This window comes from Psammomys obesus, unplaced genomic scaffold (assembly GCF_907164565.1).
Source record: "Psammomys obesus unplaced genomic scaffold, mPsaObe1.curated_primary_1811, whole genome shotgun sequence".
Lineage (NCBI taxonomy): Eukaryota > Metazoa > Chordata > Mammalia > Rodentia > Muridae > Psammomys > Psammomys obesus.
The window spans coordinates 175,874-202,526 of NW_026594216.1; the positions used below are offsets into that span (position 1 = coordinate 175,874).

Genomic DNA, 26,653 nt, shown 5'->3' on the forward strand with positions numbered 1-26,653 from the left:
AAGCTTCTGTAAAGCAAAGGACACTGTCATCAGAATAAAATGACTGCCTATAGATTGGGAAAGGATTTCACCAACCCTATATATGGCAGAGGACTAATATCCAGAATATATAAAGAACTCAAGAAGTTAAACAGCAACAAATCAATTAATCCAATTAAAAATGGGGTACAGAGTTAAACAGAGAATTCTCAATAGAGGAATATCAAATGGCAGAAAAACACTTAAAGAAATGCTCAGCATCTGAAGTCATCAGATAGATGCAAATCAAAATGACCCTGAGATTTCACCTTACACCCATCAGAATAGCTAAGATCAAAAACTCAAGTGACAACACATGCTGGAGAGGATGTAGAGGAAGGGGAATCCTACTCCATTGCTGGTGGGAATGTAAACTTGTACAACCACTTTGGAAATAAATCTGGTGCTTTCTCAGACAACTAGGAATAGTGCTTCCTCAAGATCCAGCTATACCATTCCTAGACATATATCCAAAAGATGCTCAAGTATACAAGGACATTTGCTCAACCATGTTTGTAGAAGATTTATTTGTAATAGCCAGAAGCTGTAGACAACCCAGATGACCCTCAGTTGAAGAATTCATACAGAAATTATGGTACATCTACATAATGGAATACTACTCCGTAATTAAAAACAAAGAAATTATGAAATTTGCAGGCAAATGGTGGGAACTGGAAAAGATCATCCTGAGTGAGGTATCCCAGAAGCAGAAAATACACAGGGTATATACTCACTCATTAGCGGATATTAGATATACAATATAGGATAACCATACAAAAATCTGTACACCTAAAGAAGCTAAGCAAGAAGGAGGACTCTGGCTAAAATGCTCAATCCCCATTCAGAAAGGAAAGAGGATGGACATCAGAAGAGGGAGAAAACAGGGAACAGGACAGGAGACCACAGAGGGCCTCTGAAAGGCTGTACTGTGCAGGGTATCAAGATGCTGAGACTTATAGCCAAATTTTGGGCAGAGTGCAGGGAGTCTTATGAAAGAAGGGAGAGATAGTAAGACCTGAAGGGAAAGGAACTCCACAGGAGAACAACAGAACCAAAAAATCTGGGCACAGGGGTCTTTTCAGAGACTGATATTCCAACCAAGGATCATACATAGAGATAACCTAGAACTCCTGCACTAATGTAGCCCATGGCAGTTCAGTGTCCAAGCAGGTTTCATAGTAATGGAAGCAGAGACTATAACTACCATGAAGTGATTGGTCTGCTCTTTGATCCCTGAGGGTGGAGCAGCCTTACCAGGCCACAGAGGAAGGCAATGCAGCCACTCCTGATGAGACCTGATAGACTAGGATCAGAAGGAAGGAGAAGAAGACCTCCCCTATCAGTGGACTTGGGGAGAGGCATGGTGGAGAAGGGGGGGGGAAGGTGGCATTGGGAGGGAAGGAAGAAGGAAGCTACAGGGACAACGTGAATAAACTGTAATTAATAAAAATTAAAAAGGAAATGATGTTCAAGTAAATTTCTGTTTTACCTGTTTTTGTAATTAAACTAAAGATGATGACCTGAAGTTACATAATTATTGAGTTTATGAATGAATTATTCATTCAAACTTCATATCTTTTTTGTACTGAGTCAAATTAGTTCCGTCCATATGAGCGTGTATGTGTGTTTATCCCCTGGAGCATTGGCAACCTATCAGTGTCTCCCCTTCCTCCCCCAAAGTGACTATCCTTCCCTCTGAAGCCATAAACCGTCATTATCTTCTCAGCTAGGGGGGGTGTGTGGCATCAGGAGCCTATTCTGTCTCTGGTATTAAATTTTTTAACACCCTTGATCTTGCGCAGGTCCGTGAAGGTAATCATACTGTCATAATTTCATGTGTCTAACAGTCATGTCATGTTCAGAGGCCAGCGTTTTGTAGCATTCCTCCTGTATTCAACTCTCTTACACTTTTTCTACCCTGGACATTTTGGGGAGCAAATATGCAGATGTTTCATCTAAAGTTGAGTGCTCACTATAGATCGAAGGGAATTACTAGTAAATTGGTTTCAGTCCTCATACAATCGGTGCTGCACAACTACATTCTTTTCCAGTAATGCAATTTAATGTGCAACAACAAAGGAGGAATATATCCTTGTTTCTGAAATGTCATATCACATATGGTATACATAGAAGAAAAATATGCTAATGAAGAGTTAGAATCTAGCAAAAAAATACTCATGTATTTTTTTACAAAAAATTTTACAAAAAATTTCATAGTGTCAATTTACGTAAGGAAAATTTTCACAATGGAAGTTAGAAGAAGGCATTCATTTAGAAAAAAAAGCAAGTTCCAATTTAGAAAAATGGAAGAAAGGAAGGATGGAAGGAAGGGAGGGAGGAAAGAAAGAAGGAAGAATGGAAGGAGGTGATTTCTTCTGAGTTTGTAGTAAGATGATACACTTTATAGCAAATATCCGTAGGATATAACTGCACTATATTATTCATCCATTAGTATTTATTAATTGATTCATGAATGTCTTCATTGTATAAGGTAATAGTGGTGATTATTGAACAAAGTAACATTTGGGTTCAGGGGAAAGGTGACCATTGAGTGAGGCCTTAAATTATGCCGTTATTTCTTGACTGGAGTTGTTCTGCACAGGGTCAGGAAAATGGAGTGATACAGACAAACACAAGAAAAAACTTAGCAGCCTGGGACTCCAGTTGGAGTACACAACACCCCCCCCCACAAATACACAAAAGCCTTTGAATAATAATTCACCCTGGATCCTGAGACATTATTTTTTTTTTATTATTTCAGTTTATTTACCTCCGAAGGGTGCCCCCTCCCTCCTCTCCTCCCAGCACCCCCTTTCCTTCCTTTTCCCTTTCCTATTGCTTTCCACCCAGAAAAGGGGAGCCACCCTTTTCCATAACAGTCCTCTCCAGCACATCAAATCACATCATGAATGAGTATATTCTTGTCCCCTGAGGCCAGGCAAGGCAGTGTTGCCAGGTGAAAGGGATCCAAGAGCAGACAATAGTCTATGTTAGTAACAGCCCCCCCCAACACTTGCCAAGTGCCCCATATGAAGACCAAGACGCCCACAAGCCACATATGTATGTGCAAGAGGCCTAGGTTCAGATCATGCATACTCCCTAGTTGATGTCTCAGTCTCTGTAAGCCTCTATGGGTCTGGGTTAGTTGTCTCCATTGATCTTCTTGTGAGGTTCCTGTCCCTTCCAGGTCCTTCTATCTTTCTCCCAACACTTGCAGATGACCCCAGGTGCTTCCTCCCATGCTTGGCTACAAGTCCCAGCATCTGTCTCTATCCACTGCTGGTTGTATCCTCCCAGACCACAGCCAACTTAGCCTCTTGACTGCAAGCATAGCTGAGCATCATTAATAGTGCTAGTGGCTGGCTCTCTACCATTGGGTAAGTCTCAGGTCTGGCCAATTATTGGTTGGGCATTCCCTCAATATTTGTTCCCTCGTTATTCCTGCACTTCTTGTAGGCAGAGTAATTTTTGAATCACATATTTTGTCGGTGGGTTGTTGTTCCACTAGTTCTGCCTGGCTAGGAGGTGGTCAGTTCAGTCTTCCTATCTGTCTCCTCTGCCCCTTAGGAGTGTCAGCTAGAGTTACACCCATATCCTCCCAGGAGTCTACCCTTTTACAGACCTCCAGATTGAAAAAGGAATACTCCCTCCTCAGTTTCCCTTCTTATACCCAGCCCTCCCACCTCCCACCCCCTTTCTCCCAACATCTGATTCCCACTCTTGTTTTCCTCCCCATTCCTTCTCTGTCCCATTTCCCACTCCTCATCAACTTCTACTGTTTATTCTATTTCCCCTTCTGAGTGACATTCCAGCCCCTTCCCTTGAGCCCTCCTTGTTACTAGCTTCTTTGGGTCTGTGGATTGTAGTATGGTTACCCTGTACTAATATCCACTTACAAATAAGTACATACTGTGGGTGTCTTTCTGGGTCTAGGTTACCTCACTTAGGATGATCTTTTCTACTTCCATCCATTTGCAGGTAAATTTCATGATTTCCTTGATTTTAATAGTTGAGTATTATTCCATTGTATAAATGTGCCATAGTTTCTATATCCATTCTTTGGTAGAGGGACATCTAGGTTGTTTCCAGTTTCTGGCTATTACTAATAAAGCCACTATGAACATATCTGAGCAAATGTCCTTGTTGTATTGTGGAGCATCTATTTGGTATATGCCCAGGAATGGTATAGATGGGTCTTGAGGTAGAGCTAGTCCCAGTTTTCTGAGAAAGTGCCAGATTGATTTCCAGAGAGGTTGTACAAAAGTTTTTACTCCCACCAGGAATGAAGTAGTGTTCCCCTTTCTTGATAGCTTTGCCAGCATGTGTTGTCACTTGAGTTTTTTATCTTAGCCATTCTAATGGGTATAAAATGGAATATCAGAGTCGTTTTGATTTTCATTTCTCTGATGGCTAAGGACACTGAACATTTTTCTGCTTCTCAGCCATTTGAAATCCTCTGTTGTGAATTCTCTGTTTAGCTCTGTACCCCATTTTTTATTTATTGGATTATTTGATTTGTTGATGTTTAATTTCTTATGTTCTTTGTATATTTTGGATATTATAATAATATAATATTATTATATTATTAAACCTAATGTAAGGTTTGTGAAGACCTTTCCCCAATTTGTACTCTGCTATTTTATTCTATTGACAGTTTCCTTTGACTTACAGAAGCTTCTCAGTTTTATGAGATCCCATTTAGAAAATGTTGATCTCAGAGCCTGTGCTTTTGGTTTTCTATTCAAGAAGTCTCCTTTGCCAATGAGTTCCAGAATTTTCTACCCTTTTTCTTCTAATAGATTTATAGATTCTGGTTTTTGTGTCAGGGTCTTTGATCCACTTGGACTTGAGTTTTGTGCAGGGTGCTAAATACGGGCCTCATTGCATTTTCTATATGCAGACATCTGGTTAGACCAGCATCATATATTGAAGATGCTTTCTTTTTTCAATTTTACGGTTTTCACTTTGTTGAAAATCAAGTGCCTATAAGAGTGTGGGTTTATTTCTGGGTCTCCAGTTTGGTTCCATTGATCACCCTGTCTGTTTCTATGCACATACCATACAGTTTTTATTACTATTACTCTGTATTATAGCTTGAAATAAGGGATGTTAATACCACTATAAGTTCTTTTATAATACAGAATTGTTTGGGCTATCCTGGGTCTTTTATTTTTCCATATGAAGTTAATGGTTGCTCTTTCCAGGTCTGTAAAGAATTATGTTGGAATTGATGGGAATTATATTGAATCTGTAGATGACATTTGGCAGGATGACCATTTTTACTATGCTAATTCCACCAATCGTCAAGCATGGGAGATCTTTCCATCTTCTAAACTCCTCTTCAATTTTTTCCTTCAAGACTTTAAGTTCTTGTCATACAGGTATTTCACTTGCTTGGTTACAGTTACACCAAGATATCTGATGTTATTTGTGGCTATTATGAAGAGTGTTGTTTCCCTAATTTCTTTCTCAGCCCTTTGTGGCTTGTATAAAGGAGGGTTACTGACTTGTTTGACTTGATTTTCTATCCAGACACTTTCCTGAAGATGTTTATCAGCCATAGATGTTTTCTGGGGGAATCTTGGGGCATCACTTATGTATACTATCATATCATCTGCGAATAGCAATAATTTGGACTTCTTTTCTTCATATTTGCATCCCTGTGATCTCCTTAACTTGTTTTATTGTTCTAGCTAGAACTTTAAGTACTATACTGAAGAGATATAGTGAGAGTGGGCAGCCTTATCTTGTCCCTGATTTTAGTGGGAATGCTTTAAGTTTCTCTCCATTTAACTTGATATTGGCTATTGGCTTGCTGTGTGTTGCCTATATTGTGTTTAGGTATGTGCCTTGTACCTCTGATCTCTCCAAGACTTTAAACAAGAAGAGGTTCTGGATTTTGTCAAAGGCCTTTTCAGCATCTAAAGAGATGATCATGTGTTTTCTTTCTTTTAGTTTGTTTATGTGGTGTATTGCATTGATTGATTGTCATGTTGAACCACACCTGCATTTCTGGAATGAAGCCTACTTGATCATGGTGGTATATTTGTAATTTATTTATTAATTACATTTTATTCACTTTGTATCCTAACTGTAGCCCCCTCCCACGTCCCTTCACAATCCCACTCACCCTCCCTCATCTCCTCCCATGCCCCTCCCCAAGTACATTGGTAGGGGAGGTCCTCCTTCCCTGCCCTCTGATCCTAGCCTATCAGGTCTCTTCAGGAGTGGCTGTATTATCTTCCTCTGTGGCCTGGTAAGGCTGTTCACCACTCAGGGGAAGGTGGTCAAAGAGCAAGCCACTGAGTTCATGTCAGAGATAGTCCCTGTTCCCATTACTAGGGAACCCACTTGGAGACTGAGCTGTCATGGGCTACATCTGTGCAGGAGTTCTAGGTTACCTCCATGCATGGTCCTTCACTGGCGTATCAGTCTCAGAAAAGACCCCTTTGCCAAGATATTTTTGATGTGTTCCTGGATTAGGTTTGCCAGTATTTTACTGAGTATTTATGCATGAATGTTCATAAAGGATATTGGTCTGAAAATCTTTTTGTTAGGTCTTTGGGTGGTTTAGGTATCAGAGTGACTGTGGGCTCATAGGAAGAGTTTGGTAATGTTCGTTCTGTTTCTATTTTGCAGCATACTGTGAAGTGTAATGGTATTAGTTCTTCTCTGAAAGTTTGATAGAATTCTTTACTAAAACAATATGGCCAGATTTTTTGGTTGGGAGGCTTTTGATGACAGCTTCTATTTCCTTAGAGTTTATAGGTTTATTTAAAATGTTAACCTGATCTTTTTTTATTTTTTTAATTTTTTTTTTACTATTAATTACACTTTATTTATTTTGTATTCCCCCATAAACTCTTCCCTCCTCTTCTCCTGATCCCACCCTCCCTCCCTCTTCCTCATGCATGCCCCTCCCCAAGTCCACTGATAGGGGAGGTCCTCTTCTCCTTCCTTCTGATCTTAGTCTATCAGATCACTTCAGGAGTGGCTGCATTGTCATCTTCTGTGGCCTGGTAAGGCTGCTCCCGCCTCAGCGGGAGGTGATCAAAGAGCAGGCCAATCAGATTATGTCAGAGGCAGTTCCTCTTCCCTTTACTATGTAACCCACTTGGACACTGAACTATCATGTGCTACATCTGTACAGGGGTTGTAGGTTATCTCCAAAAATAGACCTTGGTTGGAGTATGAGTCTCTGGGAAGTTCCCTGTTGTTAATCTGATCTTGATTTAAGTGATACATACCAAGAAAATCATCCATTCATTTATATTTTCCAATTTTGTGGTGTACAGGTTTTTGAAGTGTGATCTAATGATTCTTTGGATTTCCTTGGTGTCTCTAGTTCTAGTCCCTTTTTCATTTCTGATTTTATTAATTTGGATACTCTTCCTCTGACTTTTAATGAGTCTGGCTAACAGTTTGTCTGCTTAATTTTCTAAAAAAAAAAAAAAAAAAACAAAAAAAAATAGCTCTTGGTTTTGTTGATTCTCTGTATTGTTCTCTTTGTTTATGGGCTATTGATTTCAGCCCTGAGTTTGATGATTTTTCTTCTGCTGGGTGTGTTTGCTTGCCTTTTTTCTAAAGCTTTCAGGTGGCCTGTTAAGTTGCTAGTATGAGCTCTCTCCACTTTCTGTATGAAGGTACTTAGTGCTATGAGTTTTCCTCTTAGCACTGTTTCTGTTGTTGAAGTCTAGCTTTAATCCATGGTGGTATGTTAGAATACAAGGTGTCATTTAAATTTTCTTGTATTTGTTGAGGCTTGCTTTGTGTCCCAGTTATTTGTTCAGTTTTAGAGAAGGTTCCATGAGATTCTGAGAAGAAGGTATACTCTTTTGTGTTTGGATGCAATTTTCTGTAAATATTTGTTATGTCCAATTGACTCATAGCATCTGTTGGTTTTGTTATTTTTCTGATTAGTTTCTGTCTCAATGATCTATCCATTAGTGAGACAGAAGTATACTATTATAAATGTGTGGGGTTCGATGTGTAATTTAATATTTAGTCATGTTCCTTTTATAAATGTGGATGCCCTTGCATTTGGGGCATAGATGTTCAGAATTGAGATGTCATCTTGATCAACTTTTCTTTTGATGAGTATGAAGTGCCCTTCCCCATCTCTTTTGATTAATTTTGTTGAAAATCTATTTTATTACATATTAGAATATCTACTCCAGCCTGTTTCTTGTATCCATTTGGTTGGAAACCATTTTTCTAGCCCTTTATTTTGAGGTAATGTTTATCATTATTGCTGAAGTATATTTCTTGTATGCAATGAAATGATGGGTCCTGTTTATTCATCCATTCTCTTAGCCTGTCTTTTTACTGGGAAGTTGATGCCATTGATATTGAGAGATATTAATTGCCAGTTGTTGTTACTTCCTGTTATTTTGATGTTGGTGGTGCTTCCTTTCTTTTGGTTTTGTGGCTGTGGGTTTATTTGTTTTCTGTGTATTCCTGGGTATAGTTAGCCTCTTTGGATTGAAGCTTTCCTTCTAGTATCTTCTGTAGAGTTTGATTTGTGACTAGCTACTGCAATCCCAGTCCTTTATTGTTAAATCATTTCCATATACATTTTTTTCTACATGATCAAAAACCTTCTTTGATTTTACTCAGAATATTGGCGTTTCGCAAACGACCCACAGATGTGAAAAGACATACTGTAGTGTGTTGTACTCTACATAAACAGTACAGTGAGTTCACCAAGAACTCACAGAATACAGCCAGCTACACTCTTCATACATGGTACAGTACATATTTAATCATTAACTCAGTGCTTTTCTCAGACATCTGGGCAAAAGCTCGCAGTTACAATGGCATAAGAACAAAGAGGTGCTAGACAAACTAGATTGTTTTTAATTCTCAGCTGGTGTTTGTGGCTAAGCAAGTTCTGTTTTTTCTAAATAGCTTTTGTACTAGGAGTGATCAGCCAGAAGGTTTCCAGCCCCTTCCTCATAAACTATACAAAGCCAGTTTTAATTTTTCTAGAGTCTAATCCATTATGTCTGCAGAAATCTGTGGTCTGACTGTGAACCCAAACATTTTCTCATATTGTTTAATATCCATGAGATGACTAAAGTTTTTCAGGGAACAATTAGCACAAAAGGCATCTATGGAATCAATTTCTTGTTCAGATAAATCAGGGTTCACTGCCTTTATAGCCAAGAGGAATGCTCCCTCCATAGTGGTTATTTCTGAGCCATTACCTTCTCCCCCAGTTCCCCTGGAAATCTTACCAGTTGCATTGACTAAGGTTGAATTAGAGGAAAAAGATGGAGTCACAGTAACAAACAAAGCAGGCAGACATATAGGAGAAAGCAATGCCATTTGTAGACTGGTAATCCAGAGATGTTTTCTCCAGGGTTACAGTGTTCCAGCAGCTGAAACCATGTCAAGCAGCTGCTTCTGCAACCTTGTTTTACCTGACACACACACACACACACACACACACACAGCAGGGTGTCTGGGGACAGGTTCTGTGTGAGCTCCTGGCTGCTCACACCTCCCTGCCCTTGGTGTGATGCCTGCCAACCCTATGCTCACCAGGCTCGATCTTGTGATTGTACCCCATAGGCAGCACTGTTACCACACAGTCTCTATCTTCCTCCTGTTATTGGTGTCAGCAATCCATGGCTCATTAGGAATGAGTTTTGTGCTTGCAGCTTGGGTATAGGCTTGTAATTCTCCATCATCTTTCCTTCCAACTTTGTGAGTACACATTTTAAAAGTATCTTCCCATTACTATGTAACCCACTTGGACACTAAACTGCCATGGGCCACATCTGTGCAGGGGTTCTAGGTTATCTCCATGCTTGGTTCTTGGTTGGAGTATGAGTCTCTGGGAGGAAGAGGGACTGCCTCTGACATAATCTGATTGGCCTGCTCTTTGATCACCTCCCCCTGAGGGGGGAGCAGCCTTACCAGGCCACAGAAAATGACAATGCAGCCACTCCTGATGTGATCTGATAGACTAAGATAAGAAGGAAGGAGAGGAGGACCTCCCCTATCAGTGGACTTGGGGAGGGGTATAGGTGAAGAAGGGGGAGGGAGGGTGGGACCGGGAGAGGAGGAGGGAGGGGCTTATGGGGGATACAAAATGAATAAAGTGTAATTAATAAAAAAAACTATCTTCCCATAAGACTTGTCTTTTGGATCACTTTCCCTTAGCTGGGCTGCCTTGTCAGACCGTAGGGGAAAAGGGTACATTTCGTTCTGATGCAACTTGATGTTCCTGAGCAGGTTGGTAGTTGCAGGGCCTCCCCTTCTCTGAGGAAAAAGGGAGGAGGAAGGGAAGAGAGGGTGACACTGGGAGAAGAAGAGGGAGAAGGCCACAGTAGGGATGTAAAGTGAGTAAATATTGTATTAAAAATAAATTTGTTAATTAAAAAAATAAAAGAACTTTTGAATAAATTCAAAATGATAACCCTCCCTCTAAGACTTGCATTCCTTAGTTATTCTGGAGCTATTGCTGGCTCTGCAGACTCCTTTTCTGCTTCCACATCACCCCTTGGAGCCTGCATAGGTGTCTAGATTCCTTGGAGCTCTGTGGCTGCCATTGCCATTTTTTTTCCTAAACAACTGATTTTTAAGAAAAGAGTATTACCTGCACAGATGTAGCCCATGGCAGTTCAGTGTCCAAGTGGGTTAGATAGTAATGGGAAGAGGGACTGCCTCTGACATAATCTGATTGGCCTGCTCTTTGATCACCTCCTCCTGAGGGGGAGCAGCCTTACCAGGCCACAGAAGATGACAATGCAGCCACTTCTGATGAGAACTGATAGACTAAGATCAGAAAGAAGGAGGGGAGGACCTCCCCTATCAGTGGACTTGGGGAGGGACATGCATGCAGAAAAGGGTGGAGGGTGGGACCGGGAGGGGAGGAGGGAGGGGCTTATGAAGGGATACAAAATGAATAAAGTGTAATTAATAAAAGTTAAAAAAGGAGACATATAAAAAAAGAAAAATGAAAATGGTGTCGAATTGCCTTCTAAATATTTATGTTTATAGCTATAAATTGGTGTCAGTCACAGGAATACTGAATAAAACATTTTGAAGTAGAAATTTACTAGAAGGAATAGTAAATTAGAATTAATTTCTCACTCATAAATTCTTAAACCAAATTACTCTAAAACTTGAAGTTATTCTTAAGAGCAGGTATCGGCAGAATGTTTGGAAAGCATCCCATAGAGAGGAAAATTCTTTAGGCACTGATTGTAGGTGTTGTATGTGAAAGTCCCATAACAAATGGTTTTAAAACAGCTAATATTTTCCAAGAGCTTTTATTGTTTACTTCCCAGTAACAATATTCTTTTATGCCAGGCACGAAATGTCCACAAAATGAAACATAACTTCAGTATATAAACAGGTGTTTGTCCACAATGGGAACTGCCAAAAAAGTTATCAAAAGTTTCAAGGTCATTTCTAATAGTCTACCTGCCCTTTCCAAGGAGACATGGTGTTATTTTGTCAGGAAAGGTGGTGGCGCGGCAAGAGATCTAAGCAGCCAAATCTAATGGGGAGATCTGTAAATTTAATGATTAGTCACATACAGGTCTTGGTTAACACTGTCCATTTAGAAACCCTTGTGATAAGTAGGCACTCTGATGGTATAAAAAGCCATTTGAGGCTCAGCTGGAGCAGTACTGAAGGCACCATGGCCAGCCTCACTCTTGTCACAGGTCTGTAGCCAGAGGCAGAGCTTGGCCTTGCCTTGTATCCTTTTCTCTGAGGATCTCACAACCATGAAACAGTCAACACACTATACTTTCATTTTTTTCTCACTGCAAGTATTCTATTCTCATACAATCAGTCTTTCTTTTGTTCTCTAAGCTCATGTCACTGGCATAACCGAAAAGCAAGTCTCACTGTCATTCAATACTTGTCTTACTTTTTTTTTTCCTGTCCTATCTAGCCATTATCTCCCTGTGCTTTAAACTGATACTATGTTTATTTACTTCTTTGTGTCCTGAAAATGGCTCCTTTGGAGGAAAAAAAAAAAAAAACTGCAGGAATCTACACAGAGATACGCAAGTTTTCTTTGCTCTGCTTTCTGCAGGATTATTTCTTGTTTATTTTTTATAATCCTGGGAAGGTGATGATGACAAAACTGTTACTCTTAGATATTCAAAGTGGTTTATTTTGTAGTTGTTTATAGCCAGTTCACACCTAGAACTTATAAGATACTCTAAATTTGTGCTTTTGAAACTTTGTTATACCTCAAAACCTGTTTCAAAGGGATTCTAAAGCTCAGTCAATAGAAGAAGCAGAGTTAAGTGGCCCAGTTCTCTTGATAGTGATTCAAGCCTGTGGCCTCAGTACTCAAGTGGCACAGGCAGGAAGTTCTCTAGATCAAGGCCAGTCACTATAGAGTGTGATAATGTCTTAAAGAAAGTGCTTTGTTGAAGCCAAGGAGAAACATCTAGAGGTATACCTCTAGCAAAATTTCTGTGAAGATGCTACCGACATATTCCTGAAGCTTGACCCTCTGCTTTCAAGTATGCTTTATCTGTTGAAGTACAGAACTCATATCAGCTCTGGAAAATGAGCCACATCTGATTGTGTGGTCACTAAGTGCTATGAATTCGGGGAGATTTCAGTCAGCCCTGCTTCACAGATAGTAGACTTCACATTTACAGAAATTATAACAGAATTGTACAAAAAGATAATGACAATTTCTGAGCAACAGGTAAAGTGTAGATCAAAGAATGTTTACTGGAAAGATCATCCATTTACACAACTGCAAAGTTTCACTTGGGCTGTCATTAACACATGGTAAACATGGTGGACCATATGGCTCTAATATCCTAGAGGATTCAGGCAGCTTTTTCAGAATAAATACCTGCTTTTCTCTTGCTAGGTCTGGCCCTTCTGCTGAATGCTCAGCTGGGTAAGTTGCTGATTCTATGTTTTACTGCTGACAAAACAATTACCGTAAAACAACTCAGCATCTGAATTTACATAATGCTACTGTCTGAGTAATATAATTAAGTAGAAATACATCCCAGTATTACTCTATTTGGAAAAATGTATCAGGAGATAAAACATATTAGAGAGAGAGAGAGAGAGTTTGCCATATGGAGGAGTAGACTTTTAGCTCAGCTGTTACGGCTCTTCTCTATATCTTGATCGCCTATGAGTCTTAAATTCTCATCCACTGGGCTTCATGGGACCATTGGGCTCCTTAGAAGGAGCTTAAGCTTTTCCAAGCTTCCCAAATGTGCTTGTACCATCTCTTGAGGTATCCGAAAGAGTACAAATCAGGCCACTGAGGCAGGGAGGGAAACAGAAGCACGGCCTAAACTGTTACCATAGTTCAATGGCATGTACACCAAATCATCGTACTTACTCCTGATCACCACAGGGTCTGCCTACAATCTGGTATGCTATTTCACCAACTGGGCCCAGTATCGGCCAGGCTTGGGAAGTTTCAAGCCTGATGACATTGACCCCTGCCTGTGTACTCACCTGATCTATGCCTTTGCTGGGATGCAGAACAATGAGATCACTACCATAGAATGGAATGATATTACTCTCTACAAAGCTTTCAATGGCTTGAAAAACAGGTAAAAGAAGGAAGTAAATACCTAAGTTGTATCTTTTGAACCAGTAGTGGCCACCTCTAGTGTTTCTGAAGATGTTACTTGTAATATTTGGGGTGTGTAATAAGTTAATGCTTTTTTGTGCATGCTGTTACAACTGCTGTGAATTTGTATGCGCATCTTCTCTGTTGTATCTGGAAAACACTTTTGCAGTCCACTGTCTCTGTTTTCTACAGTCATTCTACCCTCTCTTCTGTGATTATTACCTTTTGGATGTATGGCCTGCTCCCAGGAAGATCCCTGCATCTACCCAAGAACCCTCCTCTTTACATAACCTCTTTGGGTCTATGAATTGTAGCTTGATTATCATTTTATCATTTACTTAATGCCTAATATTCACTTATAAGTGAGTACATACTGTATCTTTCTGGGTTTGGGATACCTCACTCAGGATGATTTTTCTTCTAACTCCATGATTTGCCTGCAAATTTAATGATGTACTTTTAAATTTTTAACAGCTGAGTAATACTCCATTATACAAATATAGTCCATTTCTAAAAATCCGTTATTCAGTTTAGATGTATCTAGGTTGTTTCCAGTTTTGGCTATTATGACTAAAGCTGCAATGAACTTACTTGAGCAAGTGTTCTTATGATAAAATGGAGAGTCCTTTGGCCATATGCCCAAGAGTGGTATAGCTGGGTCTTGAGATAGATCAATTCCCAATTTTCTGAGGAACCACCATTTTGATAGCCATAGAAGGTTGTGCGTGTTTGCACTCCCACCAGCAACGCACAACTATTTCACTTGCTCCATGTCCCCACCAGCATGAGCCGACACTTCTGTTATTGATATTAGCCATTTTGACAAATGTAAGGTAGAAAATCAAAATAGTTTTGATTTGCACTTTCCTGATGACTAAGGATGTTAAACATTTCAAGTATTTTTCAGCAATTTAAGATTCATCTATTAAGAATTTTCTGTTTAAATCTATTCCCCAATTTTTGTCATTTAAAAAATTTTATTTTTATCATTTATTACAATTCAAATTGTATCCCAGTTGTGGCCCCCTCCCTCATTTTAATTTAATTTTTTTGGGTTTTTTTTTATTTGGATATTTAGGATAGTTTCTTGAGTTCTTTATATGTTTTCGCTATTAGTCTTCTATCAGCTGTCGAATTGGTAAAAATATTTTCCCATTCTGTAGGCTGTCAATGTGTCCAATTAATGTTGCCCTTTGCCTTACTGAAGTTTTCAGTTTTATGAGGTCTCGCTTATTAACTCTTGATCTTTGTGCCTGTGTTATGTTCAGAAAATTGTGTTCTATACCAATACGTTCAAGGTTATTCCTCACCTTCTCTTATGTTAGGTCTGGTATATGTGGTTTTATGTTGAGATCTTTTATCTACTTGGACTTCAGTTTTGTTCGGTGTGATAAATAAAGATTTATTACCAAAGACTATTCGTGGAGATAACCTAGAACCCCTGCACAGATGTAGCCCATGGCAGTTCAGTGTCCAAGTGGGTTAGATAGTAATGGGAAGAGGGACTGCCTCTGACATAATCTGATTGGCCTGCTCTTTGATCACCTCCTCCTGAGGGGGGAGCAGCCTTACCAGGCCACAGAAGATGACAATGCAGCCACTTCTGATGAGAACTGATAGACTAAGATCAGAAAGAAGGAGAGGAGGACCTCCCCTATCAGTGGACTTGGGGAGTGGCATGCATGCAGAAAGGGGAGGGAGGGTGGGATTAGGAAGGGAGGAGGGAGGGGCTTATGGGGGGATACAAAATGAATAAAGTGTAATTAATAAAATAAAAAAAATGCAAAAAAAGATTTATTTGCATTCCTTTACATGTAGAACAGCACCGGTTGGTGAAGATACTTGATTTTTTTCAGTGTGTATTTCTGGATTTCTTTTAAACGAAAATTTTGTATCTGTAAATGTATGGGTTTACTCTTAGGTCTTCGATTTGATTCCATTGATCAATGTTTCTGTCCTACTTAAAATTAGGAATGGTGGAATGTCCAGTGATTCTTTTATTGTTCAGGATTGTTTTAGCTATCATGATTTTTTGCTTTTCCATATGAAATAAAGAATTGTGTTTTCTAGGTTGGTAAATAATTGTGTTGGAATTTTGATGGGGATTGCATTGAATATGTAGATTACTTTTGGTAAAATGGCCATTTTTTTCCCTATATTAGTCCTACTGATCTATGAGCATGAGAGATCTTTCCATCTTCTGACATCTTATTCAGTGTCTTTCTCAAAATACTTGAAGTTATTTTTTTATCATATAGATCTTTCATTTGCTTCATCAGAGTTATCCTATAATATATTATTTGATGATATTGGGAAGGATTTTTTTTCTCTGATTTTTTTTTCTCAATTCCTTTGCCATTTGTATGTAAGAGGGCTAATGATTTTTTTTTTTTTTTTAGTTACTCTTGTATCCAGCCACTTTGCTTAGTGTGTTTTTCGCAGTAGGAGTTCTCTGGTTAAAATAACTTAGAGTTATTTATGTATACTATCATATCATGATATGATACTTTGACTTCTTCCTTTCCAATTTGTATTCCCTTGATCTCCTTTAGTTGTCTTATTGCTCTAGCCAGAACTTTAAGTACTATATTAAATATATATGGGGAAATCGGTAGCATTGTCTTGTCCCTGATTTTAGTAGAATTGCTTGAAATTTCTCTCCATTTAAATTTGATGTTGACAATTGGCTTTCTGTGTTTTGTCTTTACTATGTTTAAGTGTGTACTTTGTATCCCTGATCTCTCCAAAACTTTTAACATGAAGGAGTGTTGGATTTTGAGTAATATCTGCTTATCAGTGAGTGTATACCATGCTGGTCTTTCTGTTTCTGGGTTACCTTACTCAGGATGATCTCTTCTAGTTCTATCCATTTGCCCGCAAATTTCATGATTTCCTTGTTTTTGATAGCTGAGTAGTATTCCACTGTGTAGATGTACCACAATTTCTGTATCCAATCCTCCTTTGAGGGACATCTAGGTTGCTTCCAGATTCTTGCTATTATAAATAAAGCTGCTATGAACATAGATGAGCAAATCTTCTTATTGAATCATGAAACTTAAAAGCTTTTGTAAAGCAAAGGACACTGTTAGCAGAACAAAACAACTATATCTATTAAGCTCTAACACATGAGAATGATGCTTCTGTTCCAAAAACCTCACTTCAAGTGGCCAGTGATAATATGCATGTATGTATATATATATATGCACACAGACATACATATGTATCACATGTACATATGTGTCTGTTGCTTTTATACCATCTTTTTATAATGACACAGAAAACTGCAAGCCATCTTAACACCCTGCAAGAGGAAACAAAGTGCAAAGGATAATAAAATTAGACATGTTTTAGTCCAGGAATCAGAATGGTTTACTGGGTTTTGATAGCCTTTTATTTGTTTGTTTTTGAAATTTTAAAAACTAATTTATTCACTTACATCTTGATAATAGCTCCTTTCCTCCCTCCTCTCTTTCTACTCTTACCCTCCATCTCTCTTCCCCCATACCCCCTCCTTTATCCTCAGAAAAGGAAAGCCCCACACCAATGCACCATAGCTCATCTAGTTGTATCAGGACTGAACACATACACTTTCCCTGTGTTCTGGCAAAGCAGCCGTGCTGGGGAAAGTGATCAAAAGCAGGTAATAGAGTTTATGTTGGAGATAGGTCCCCACTCCTCTTACTAGGGAACCCACATGAAGCTTGAGCTGCCCATTGGCTACGTCTGTGTAGGGGCCTACATCCAGTACATGCATGGTCCTTTGTTGGTGCTTCAATCTCTGCAAGGCCCTCTGTGCCCTGTTTAGTTGGCTCTGTTGGTCTTCTTGTGGAGCTCCTGTAATATCCAGGAGCTTCTATACCTCTCCCCACTTTTCCACAGGACTTCCTAAACTTTGCCCAATTCTTTATATTTTTTCCTTAAATTTTATTATATATTTAATCATGTTTGTGTGTGTGTCTATGTAACTTAGTGCATGTGAATTTGAGACCCAGAAGAGATATTAAATCCCCTGGAGTTGGAATTATAGGTATGTGGGTAGTGAGCCACCTGGTGTGGGTGCTGGAACTGAGCTTGGGACCTTTACAGTAGCAAAATTTGCTCCTAACTATTGAGCCACTTCTCTAGACCTTGTTTACTCCTTTGAAAATTTCAACTAATTAATCAATTAATTGTTTTATGTGTATGCATGTATGAATATTTAGGCCACAGCATGTATATGGAGGCCAGAGTACAACTTGCAAGAAACTGGTTCTTTTTTTGTTATTTGAATTCTTGTGATTGAGCTTGGGTTGTGCTTGATAATAAGTGCCCTTATCAATGCAGTCATCAACCAGGCCTTGAGTTCTCTTCTGTTTTTAAATCAAAGCAATCTCTGGTTTCTTGGAATTCATTAACTCATTTAGTTTATACTTATCTGGGACCAAGAAAAGTTCAGGTAATTGTTGTTATTACTATTGACACTATCATGAACACAGCTAGGAAATTTCAGTTTATGAATCCCAATAGGAAAACAATTTCTTTAAAAAGGTTTTTACTTAATTGTGTCCATTTGTTATGTGTATAAAAATTCCATGGGCCACCTGATAAAAATGTCAGTCACCCTAAATCAGTAGTTCTCATCCTGTAGGTTGCTACCTTTTTGGAGGCTGAAGACCCTTTTACAGGGGTTCCCTGAGGTCATTGAAAATATCAGATATTTACATTAAAATTTTTAACAGTAGCAAAATTACAGTTATAACATATCAATGAAAATAATTTTATTGTTGGGATCACCACAACACCAGGAGCTGTATTAAAAGGTCAGCTTTAGGAAGGCAGAGAACATATGCCATAGAGTAGTATTATCAGACTCTCAGGGGAGAGGAAAATAAAACTAGAATTTTCATGTTCTCTGACAACTCTTACACATAATTCTTATGGAAACAGATGTTTCTTAACCACAGTTTCTAGGTATGCATGTAATAACAAATCAGTTAGTTTATATTAATTATTATAGAGGATAAAAAGTAATTATGTTTAAGCAACATTTAACATTTTATCAGTGAAAGAGCAATGAGCTATTGTGCTTTTTAAGTTATATGTAATATAAACTTTGCTAGCCCACACCAATAAAGCCAACAGTTGTATAATCCTGATTTTTCTTAGTGGCCCTTACCTCATATGTGGTGGTAATATAAAGAGCTTTAGTAAAGAGAGTTTCAGTAGTGAAAAAAATAACTCAAATAGTTCTCAAGTATAGATTATGACATCAAACTTACCCTGAGTAACTTGAGCAGGCACGATACTATAAACAGCAATGTTACTTTAAATGGCCGGACCTACAGATTTAGAAATTCCTTGTTTATCTTTTGCTTTATAGGAACAGCAAACTGAAAACCCTCCTGGCTATTGGGGGCTGGAACTTTGGAACTGCTCCGTAAGTTCTATCAAAAGCAATGTAGCCCAGTATAATCCATGTTCTCTTAGACTTCAAAACTCCAGATGGATATTAAGGATGTCCATTAAATGAATATTTTTACTTAATAAATTATCATGGCAGATCCTCAATACTTATCAGAAGATGTTAGAATGACTACTGTGGCTTTCACATGGCTAAATTTGGATGAATGTTTTGGGACACCATCCTCTGAGCTTTTAGTTGCCTGCTTCAAAAGGCCTCTTCTTAAAGTATATGAAGGGCTCAAAGTCTGATGAAGATCCTGTATTTCTGTTGTCTTCCTGAGAAAGAAAAAAGAACTATATGTATATAAACAAGGCTTACTTGAGTAGACATGAACTGGGAGCATATTTGAAGATAGAGAACACTGTGAACTAAGTTAATTGGACATTCAAAACAAGGGCATTTTGGAAAATTGTTTGAGTTGGGAGTTGGGAAGACTAGCAAAATAAAGTGAAAGCTGAGACACCATGGCTGCAAAGAGAGACCAGGACATCCCTGGAACATCCTTTCATGCTCAGTCACTGTGAGGCAGAAATTGAACTGCAAACTGTTTTTATTCCAGTGTGTTCAGAACACCAAGGCCTTACCATGTCTTCTTTGTGTTTCCTTCAGTTTTACTACCATGGTCTCTACTTCTCAGAACCGCCAGACCTTCATCACCTCAGTCATCAGATTCCTGCGTCAGTATGGGTTTGATGGACTGGACCTGGACTGGGAATACCCAGGCTCACGTGGGAGCCCTCCTCAGGACAAACATCTTTTCACTGTCTTGGTAAAGGTGAGGAAAGCAGGAAGAGATGGTAGCTTTACAATATCTAAAGTCTATTTTTTTTGAGACAGGGTTTCTCTGTGTAGCCTTAGCCATCCTGGACTCACTTTGTAGACCAGCCTGGCCTAGAACTCACAGAGATATCCCTGCCTCTGCCTCCCAAGTGCTAGAATAGAAGGGGTGTACCATCACATCTGGCTTATTTTTTCCCAAGGAGAAATAGGTCCTTGTACAATAAAACCAAACATGACTTTAGAATTATGGAATCTTAGCATAGTAAAGTTCCTTAGATATCATGCATTCTTAGAACAAGGTTTATGCTGCACATTACTCTACATGCTGTTTTCAGTTTATATCATCTTGACACTTATTCAATGATATAGGCTCCTTAAGCACATAACCTCCACTTTGCAGGATTAAAATGGTGTAAGTAATTTGGACATCACACAGATAGTAAGTGTCATAAATACCTGTGATATCTTCTAGACTTTTGGCATAAAACTGTCTACTGTTACTGAGCAATCTATGCTTTGTGCCATTATTAGGCATAGGTTAAAATCTAGGATAAGGCAGAATCTTGGCTTTAAAGAACACATATCTGAGGCAGAGAACTAAAGCATAAGCAATAAGTGTAACACATTTTAATAAATTCTGTACTAGAGGTCTACAGAATCCATAAGCAAATGAGGAAACATCTAATTCTGCTCTTGGGCAAAATGACATGAAACTTTCTAGGTAAAGTGATGCTGGATTTGAACGTGGTGTTATCCAATTCAGTGCAGATGAAAATGACGTAAAAAGACAGATCAAGTGAGAAGTGAGTTTCAATCCTCTGAGAATAAATAGGTGGCAAGAATTAGATTCCATGAACACTTTTATATTAAGTTAAAGAGTTTTGAAGTTTCCTAAGGACAATGAAAATCTTTGAAAGTTTTTATGCAATGGTTTATATGACCAGAATTGTATATTTTGGAATGGATATGTTGGAATTAATTATGAACCCGTGAATTAGGAGTACAAAGACAGGATAGAGAAGGAAGGCAATGAAATAAGTAAGAGGTAACCAGGGTCCTAATAATGGACCTGACAATGAGGGAAGAGAATATACACAGAGGTATAAAGAGAACAAATATCAATAGGAATCACATTTGAAGTAGAAATGATTCCTAGTTTTCTGATTTTGAGGACTATTTTTATTACAGTGATGCTGATATAGACAGGAAGAATAACAAGTAGACTGGTTAATTTAGCTTTGAATATGAGGATGACATATCTAGAATGATCACAATGAATTGAATGGATATCAACCCAGAGAGTCTGGCAAAAAAAAAAAAAAAACAAACAAACAAACAAAAAAAAAACCAATACTGCTGAATTCATCAGTAAGGGTACATGATTGCCAAGGAAAAATAAATGGAGTAATAAAAACAAGAGCTATGAAGTTTTTCAAATTGGGGATGATATTGGCAGTGAATAAATTGACTCTTTACACCAGAGCAGTAAGAAAATGTTTGTTGAATCCACTAGAAGGGGCAGAAGTTTGGGTAGTAACTAGAACCCCACATACAGTATAAGGCAGTGGGGTGGATGGTAGCGTTGTCTCCATTTTGGAGAAGTGTTTGTTCCATTAGGGTGAGTATCATAGGTTGCAGCATCCGGGTGTATAGTTTCCACCATGTGAACAAATGTAGCCCAGACAACAAACCTGCTAAACACATAATTTCCTATTACATAATCTGTTCCATGCAAATCAAGCCCATAAAACTGAGGACCATGCAAGTTAAGGTTGATCAAAGTTCAGTTGTAGGAAGAGTTTTTGGTTTCAAGTCTAGGGTGAGGTAGTATTGTGGCTAGCTGTTTGGTTAGGCACAAGGATTTTCTTTTTGAAAATTCTGGACCAACTTTGTGAGAGCAGCCTGTCCAATTCCTGACATCTTAGTGACCTCACCAAAACATGGATTTTAGGCTTATTTTCTTCCAAGGTATATTGTTTTCTATATCATTCTATACATTGGGTCATAGATAGACTCAGAATAACTTCAATATTGGGCTAGCAAGATGCCCCAATGTGTTAAAAACTTTCTCCAAAGCATGAGAGCCCACATAAAAGCCAGATACAGTAATGCTCATCTGAAATTTCAGTGCTCCTACAGAGATGGGAGACAGAAACCTGCCCATCTCCAGAAGCTCGTGGTCCAGCTAGCCTGGCAGCACAGTAGTAAACAACAAAAGGGACAGTACCTCAAAGAAGGTAGGAGGTGAGGACTGACATCTGAGGTTCTCACATGTGCTTGCACTCACACATATGAACATGAACACAAACACAAGGTTTTACAAAATCCAGATTACTTTTATGTGTATGTATATGTTGTATGGGGTATACATGTATGTGGGATGTCATTTCTCAGAGACTGCCCACCTTGATTTTTTAATCCATTTCTCACTTCTAGAAATCATGAATTATCACAGGCCACTTTGCCAACCCAGGGCTCTGTCTGTATTAGTTTCCTCAGCACCGAGATTAATAACCATATGCCACTACGTCTTGCTTAAAAGTTTTTATGTGGGTTCTGTGGGAACTGAGCTTTTGAACTCAGGTCTTCAGTTTGCATGGCAAGCACTTTAACCATTGAGCCATCTCTACAAGCCCTACTTTAATTTTTGTTGAATAGCTCCAAAGAATGTAAAAAAACACCTCTACTCTTCATTGAAACATGACTACTGTAAGTTATAATATCTAATCATTGGCTACAATTCTGCCCACTAAAGTGGCACAGAATGAAACCATACACATTACAGTATCTGAATTTAACATTTGAAGACAGACATAACACTCTGTAATTCTTCTCCTTCCAGGTAAATGTCTTAGGTTTTTCAACCACAACTCATAAGCAATGTTCAAAGGTGTGCCTGGAATGCCATCTGGTGCCCCAGATAATACCATCATAAAATCTCAACTCAGTATTCCAAATAAGTGAGAGTCACACAGAAAAGCATGTGAATTAACATCTGGCACTGAACTGGACCTGGCATCCAGCCATTACTACATTCTTTATTGGCTAATTCTGGAATTTATTGAATGATAGATCAGTGTTGTAAGGAGAATGGAAGAAACTTTTCAAACCACTGAACGCTAGATAAAAGGCACTGCAAAGAATGTAGCTTCAACATGCTGTGATACAAGTGAACTCTGATTGGTCATTTGGGACCCTGGCTCCCCCTAACTTCCCTTAGAACTCAGGTGAAAATTTCCAGCTCCCACGCACATTATATAGCTATATAATTTAAAATTCATATTACCTATACTATTGAGTTTATTGAAACATCAAGAGACTAAAAATAGATGAAAGTACTTTGGAGAAGAAAGATACCATGAAAACATGTATTTGCTATTATCTAAGTAGCTGAAATTAACTTCAAACATGCTTGCCTTATTCTGCAGGAAATGCGTGAAGCTTTTGAGCAGGAGGCTATTGAGAGCAACAAGCCCAGGTTGATGGTTACTGCTGCTGTAGCTGCTGGCATTTCCAACATCCAGGCTGGCTATGAGATCCCTGAACTTTCCAAGTGAGTAGTACACTAATTCTAAACGTTTGTGGGGACCTTTTAAGCATTGTACTTATTCTTGAGATGTCTTATACTTAAAGACCTTGTTTGTAAACTTGCTTTGGAAAAGATGTCATTGCCTGCATAGCTGTGAGAAAGTTATCAGAAATGATTCTAAATATTACTATCTCTCAGGTATCTGGATTACATCCATGTCATGACATATGACTTCCATGGGTCCTGGGAGGGCTACACGGGAGAGAATAGTCCACTCTACAAATACCCAACTGAGACTGGCAGCAATGCCTACCTCAATGTGGTAAGATCGTACGGGAATGAAGACTGGGGGAGGGTATGTAAATCATAGAGAAACTCAGGTTCTAAATTAACATGAGTTTGGAAGCTGTCTTATTTAGGTTAATATCTTAAGTTACTGGCCATATCTCATTAACTGTAATTTCATCCAAAATTTCTGAAAAAAGAAAATACCAAGAAATAAATCCTTTACTTATAAATATCATATAATTTACCTACTAAAATAGAAAGCTAACATAGGTCATTGACTGTTCAGGTACTGTGTCTAACTTGTTGCCATTACAGGATTATGTAATGAATTACTGGAAAGACAATGGAGCCCCAGCTGAGAAGCTCATTGTTGGATTTCCAGAGTATGGACATACTTTCATCTTGAGCAACCCTTCTGATAATGGAATTGGTGCCCCTACCTTTGGTGCTGGTCCTGATGGGCCCTATACAAGGCAGTCTGGTTTCTGGGCCTACTATGAGGTCAGTAGATTGACCGTATAGTGCTCTATGAATTACATGCCCAAAGTTGTGCATAGTCTTCAGTTTAGAATTTTCTGGATCTGAATGTTTGCTTTGTCTAGTACCTGTCTCAGTAAGCTGTGTCAATGGGGGTCAGAGGTGAGGTGGGGTGGAGCTTTAAGGGTTTGGATAATGTGCTTCTATAATTAATCCAAACAATATTCCTTCAAGCAACAGACTATACCATTAAGAATATTTACATTAGAAAAGAAAGGAATAAAATAAATACACTTCATAAACTACTATAGATTCCAATATTTTAGTACCAAAATATGGATAAAGTATAAGAATTTGAGAAATAACTGAACCTGGGGAATGTAGCTCAGTGGTAGAGCATTTACTTAGAATACACACAGTCCTATATTTAATCTCTAGTACCATAGGACAAAGTAGTGTACAACGATTTTTCATGACAGGTTTTTTTTTTTTTTTTGTAGTTTTGGTTGCTCATATCTGTAATTCCAACATTCAAGAAGCTAAACAGGACAACCCTAAATTCAAAGCTATATATAAAAAAGCTCTATATAAAAGCAAAGACTAAGGTTGTGATGTAGCTCAGTGATACAACGTGTACATAGTGTGTACAAGTCCTAGGTCTCATCTGCCTCACTGCAAAGATGAAAATAACCCAGTTTTATTTACTGTAAACAAAACTGAATTATAAAATTGAGGTAACCCCAACAATGGATATGAAAGGAAAGAAGTCAATGTGTTTTCTCTTTCATGGGATTAATATTGAAAGGGTTTGATTCTCTTCATATTTAAAGATTTGTACCTTCCTAAGAAATGGAGCCACTGAGGTCTGGGATGCCCCTCAGGAAGTGCCCTATGCCTATAAGGGTAACGAGTGGGTTGGCTATGACAATATCAAGAGCTTCAGTGTCAAGGTAAGGTCAGCTCCTTGGATTTGCTGGAATAACAGAACCAAGGCTCTGGAAATCAATGAACCTTCTGCCCTCTACTCTTAAACAGGCTCAATGGCTTAAGCAAAATAATTTTGGAGGTGCCATGATCTGGGCCATTGACCTTGATGACTTCACTGGATCTTTCTGTGAACAGGGAAAATTTCCTCTGACCTCTACTTTGAACAAAGCCCTAGATGTGTCAACTACAGGTAAACAACAGCACAAGTATTCAGAGGGTGTGTTAATAATGTCCCTTCATCATTTAAAGGCAGTCTTGACATTCTCACACCATTGTTTTGGGGATACTCTTCCTATTTTATTCTGTTGTACTTACCCAGGTGAGAGACAGCTACTGACTTTCCCTAAAACTCTATTTCTAAGGAAATTATAGGAAATCACTTCTATCTTTGGAGTGTATGAGATCAGATTTTCTAGAACTTCAAGGTTTGTAAGAGACTACAGAAACTATGCTTACCTTCAGCACACAAATCTCTGATTGTGAGACTGCAAATAATGGCACCCACCTCCCAGCAATAATGTGTGTAGTTTTCTCTACTTCCATGTGAAGTTCACTGCCACAGCAGCACCACCCTTATTCTCTCTACTTGTATGTTTCAGGTTGCACAGCCCCTAACCCACCTACTGAGCCAGTGACTTCTCCTCCAGGAACTGGGAGTGGGAGTGGGAGTGGGAGCTCTGGAGGAGGCTCTGAAGGCAGTGGATTCTGCGCTGGCAAAGCTGATGGCCTCTACCCTGTGGCCGATGACAGACATGCTTTCTGGCACTGCCACAATGGAATCACATACAAGCAGCACTGTCAGGCAGAGCTTGTCTTTGATCCCAGCTGCAATTGCTGCAACTGGCCATGAACCTGACATTGCCATTCTTCCCCAAACTTCTGCACTCTTCTTTACTCCTTTCCAAAGGCATGTTGCATCCATTTAAAGTTATGTAATAAAATCAGTAGCCAAAACATGAGTGTCCTTGATTTTTCATGGTTTGGTGGAAAACTTTTCTCCATTTAGAAATACTGGCTATGAACATATATATAAATATATATGTATGTATGTATGTTTGTGTGTATGTGTGTGTCTGTATGCATATGGAGAAAGAAAGAGAGGGTGATGACATGGTGGAGCCAACCACCATACATTATTTTAACCTGTCTGTGTCCATCTGCATGATGGCATAATGACTTAGAGCCTTTCTAAAGCTTCATTAGAGAAGCTTCTTTGTACATTAGATGGCAAGTGACACAAAGATCTACAACTGGTCAAGGAGCAGAGAATAAGAAACTTTGGATTTCTCAGCCATAAATGAGACATCTATATCATACCCTTCCTCTTCCTGAAGCTCAGGGATCACCAAAGAAAGGTGTCTCAAAAGGTTGTAAGAGTCAGACACAATGGATAAGTACAAAGAAACTGTTTTCTGGACACTACAGGCAGTTGCACCTATGAATTCACAACAGTTGTGACAGTATACACAAGAACTCCACAAACTCAAGCCATACAAAATACCATCAGTGAGATACAATGGAATCAAATATCCTGCAAGAACTGACAGCT

The 26,653-nt window shown here is 38.8% G+C and overlaps 1 protein-coding gene across 1 annotated transcript; it reads left to right on the top strand.

The window, feature by feature from the left end:
• The first annotated feature begins 11,671 nt into the window (after nucleotides 1-11,671).
• Nucleotides 11,672-26,030, top strand: LOC129684901 (acidic mammalian chitinase). The gene is made up of 11 exons (XM_055618158.1): nucleotides 11,672-11,696; nucleotides 12,875-12,904; nucleotides 13,379-13,580; nucleotides 18,960-19,016; nucleotides 19,653-19,818; nucleotides 23,252-23,376; nucleotides 23,551-23,674; nucleotides 23,956-24,141; nucleotides 24,948-25,067; nucleotides 25,153-25,294; nucleotides 25,704-26,030. The coding sequence occupies exons 1-11, from the start codon at nucleotides 11,672-11,674 to the stop codon at nucleotides 25,952-25,954; spliced, it is 1,428 nt and encodes a 475-aa protein (XP_055474133.1). The 3' UTR covers nucleotides 25,955-26,030.
• Nucleotides 26,031-26,653: the final 623 nt, after the last annotated feature.

Excerpts from the sequence above, each read along its gene's own strand:
- LOC129684901 (XM_055618158.1), top strand. The coding sequence starts at position 11,672 with ATGGCCAGCCTCACTCTTGTCACAG. Across the intron at positions 11,697-12,874 it reads CAGCCTCACTCTTGTCACAG|GTCTGGCCCTTCTGCTGAAT; the intron begins GTCTGTAGCCAG and ends TTCTCTTGCTAG. Across the intron at positions 19,819-23,251 it reads TTTTCACTGTCTTGGTAAAG|GAAATGCGTGAAGCTTTTGA; the intron begins GTGAGGAAAGCA and ends CTTATTCTGCAG.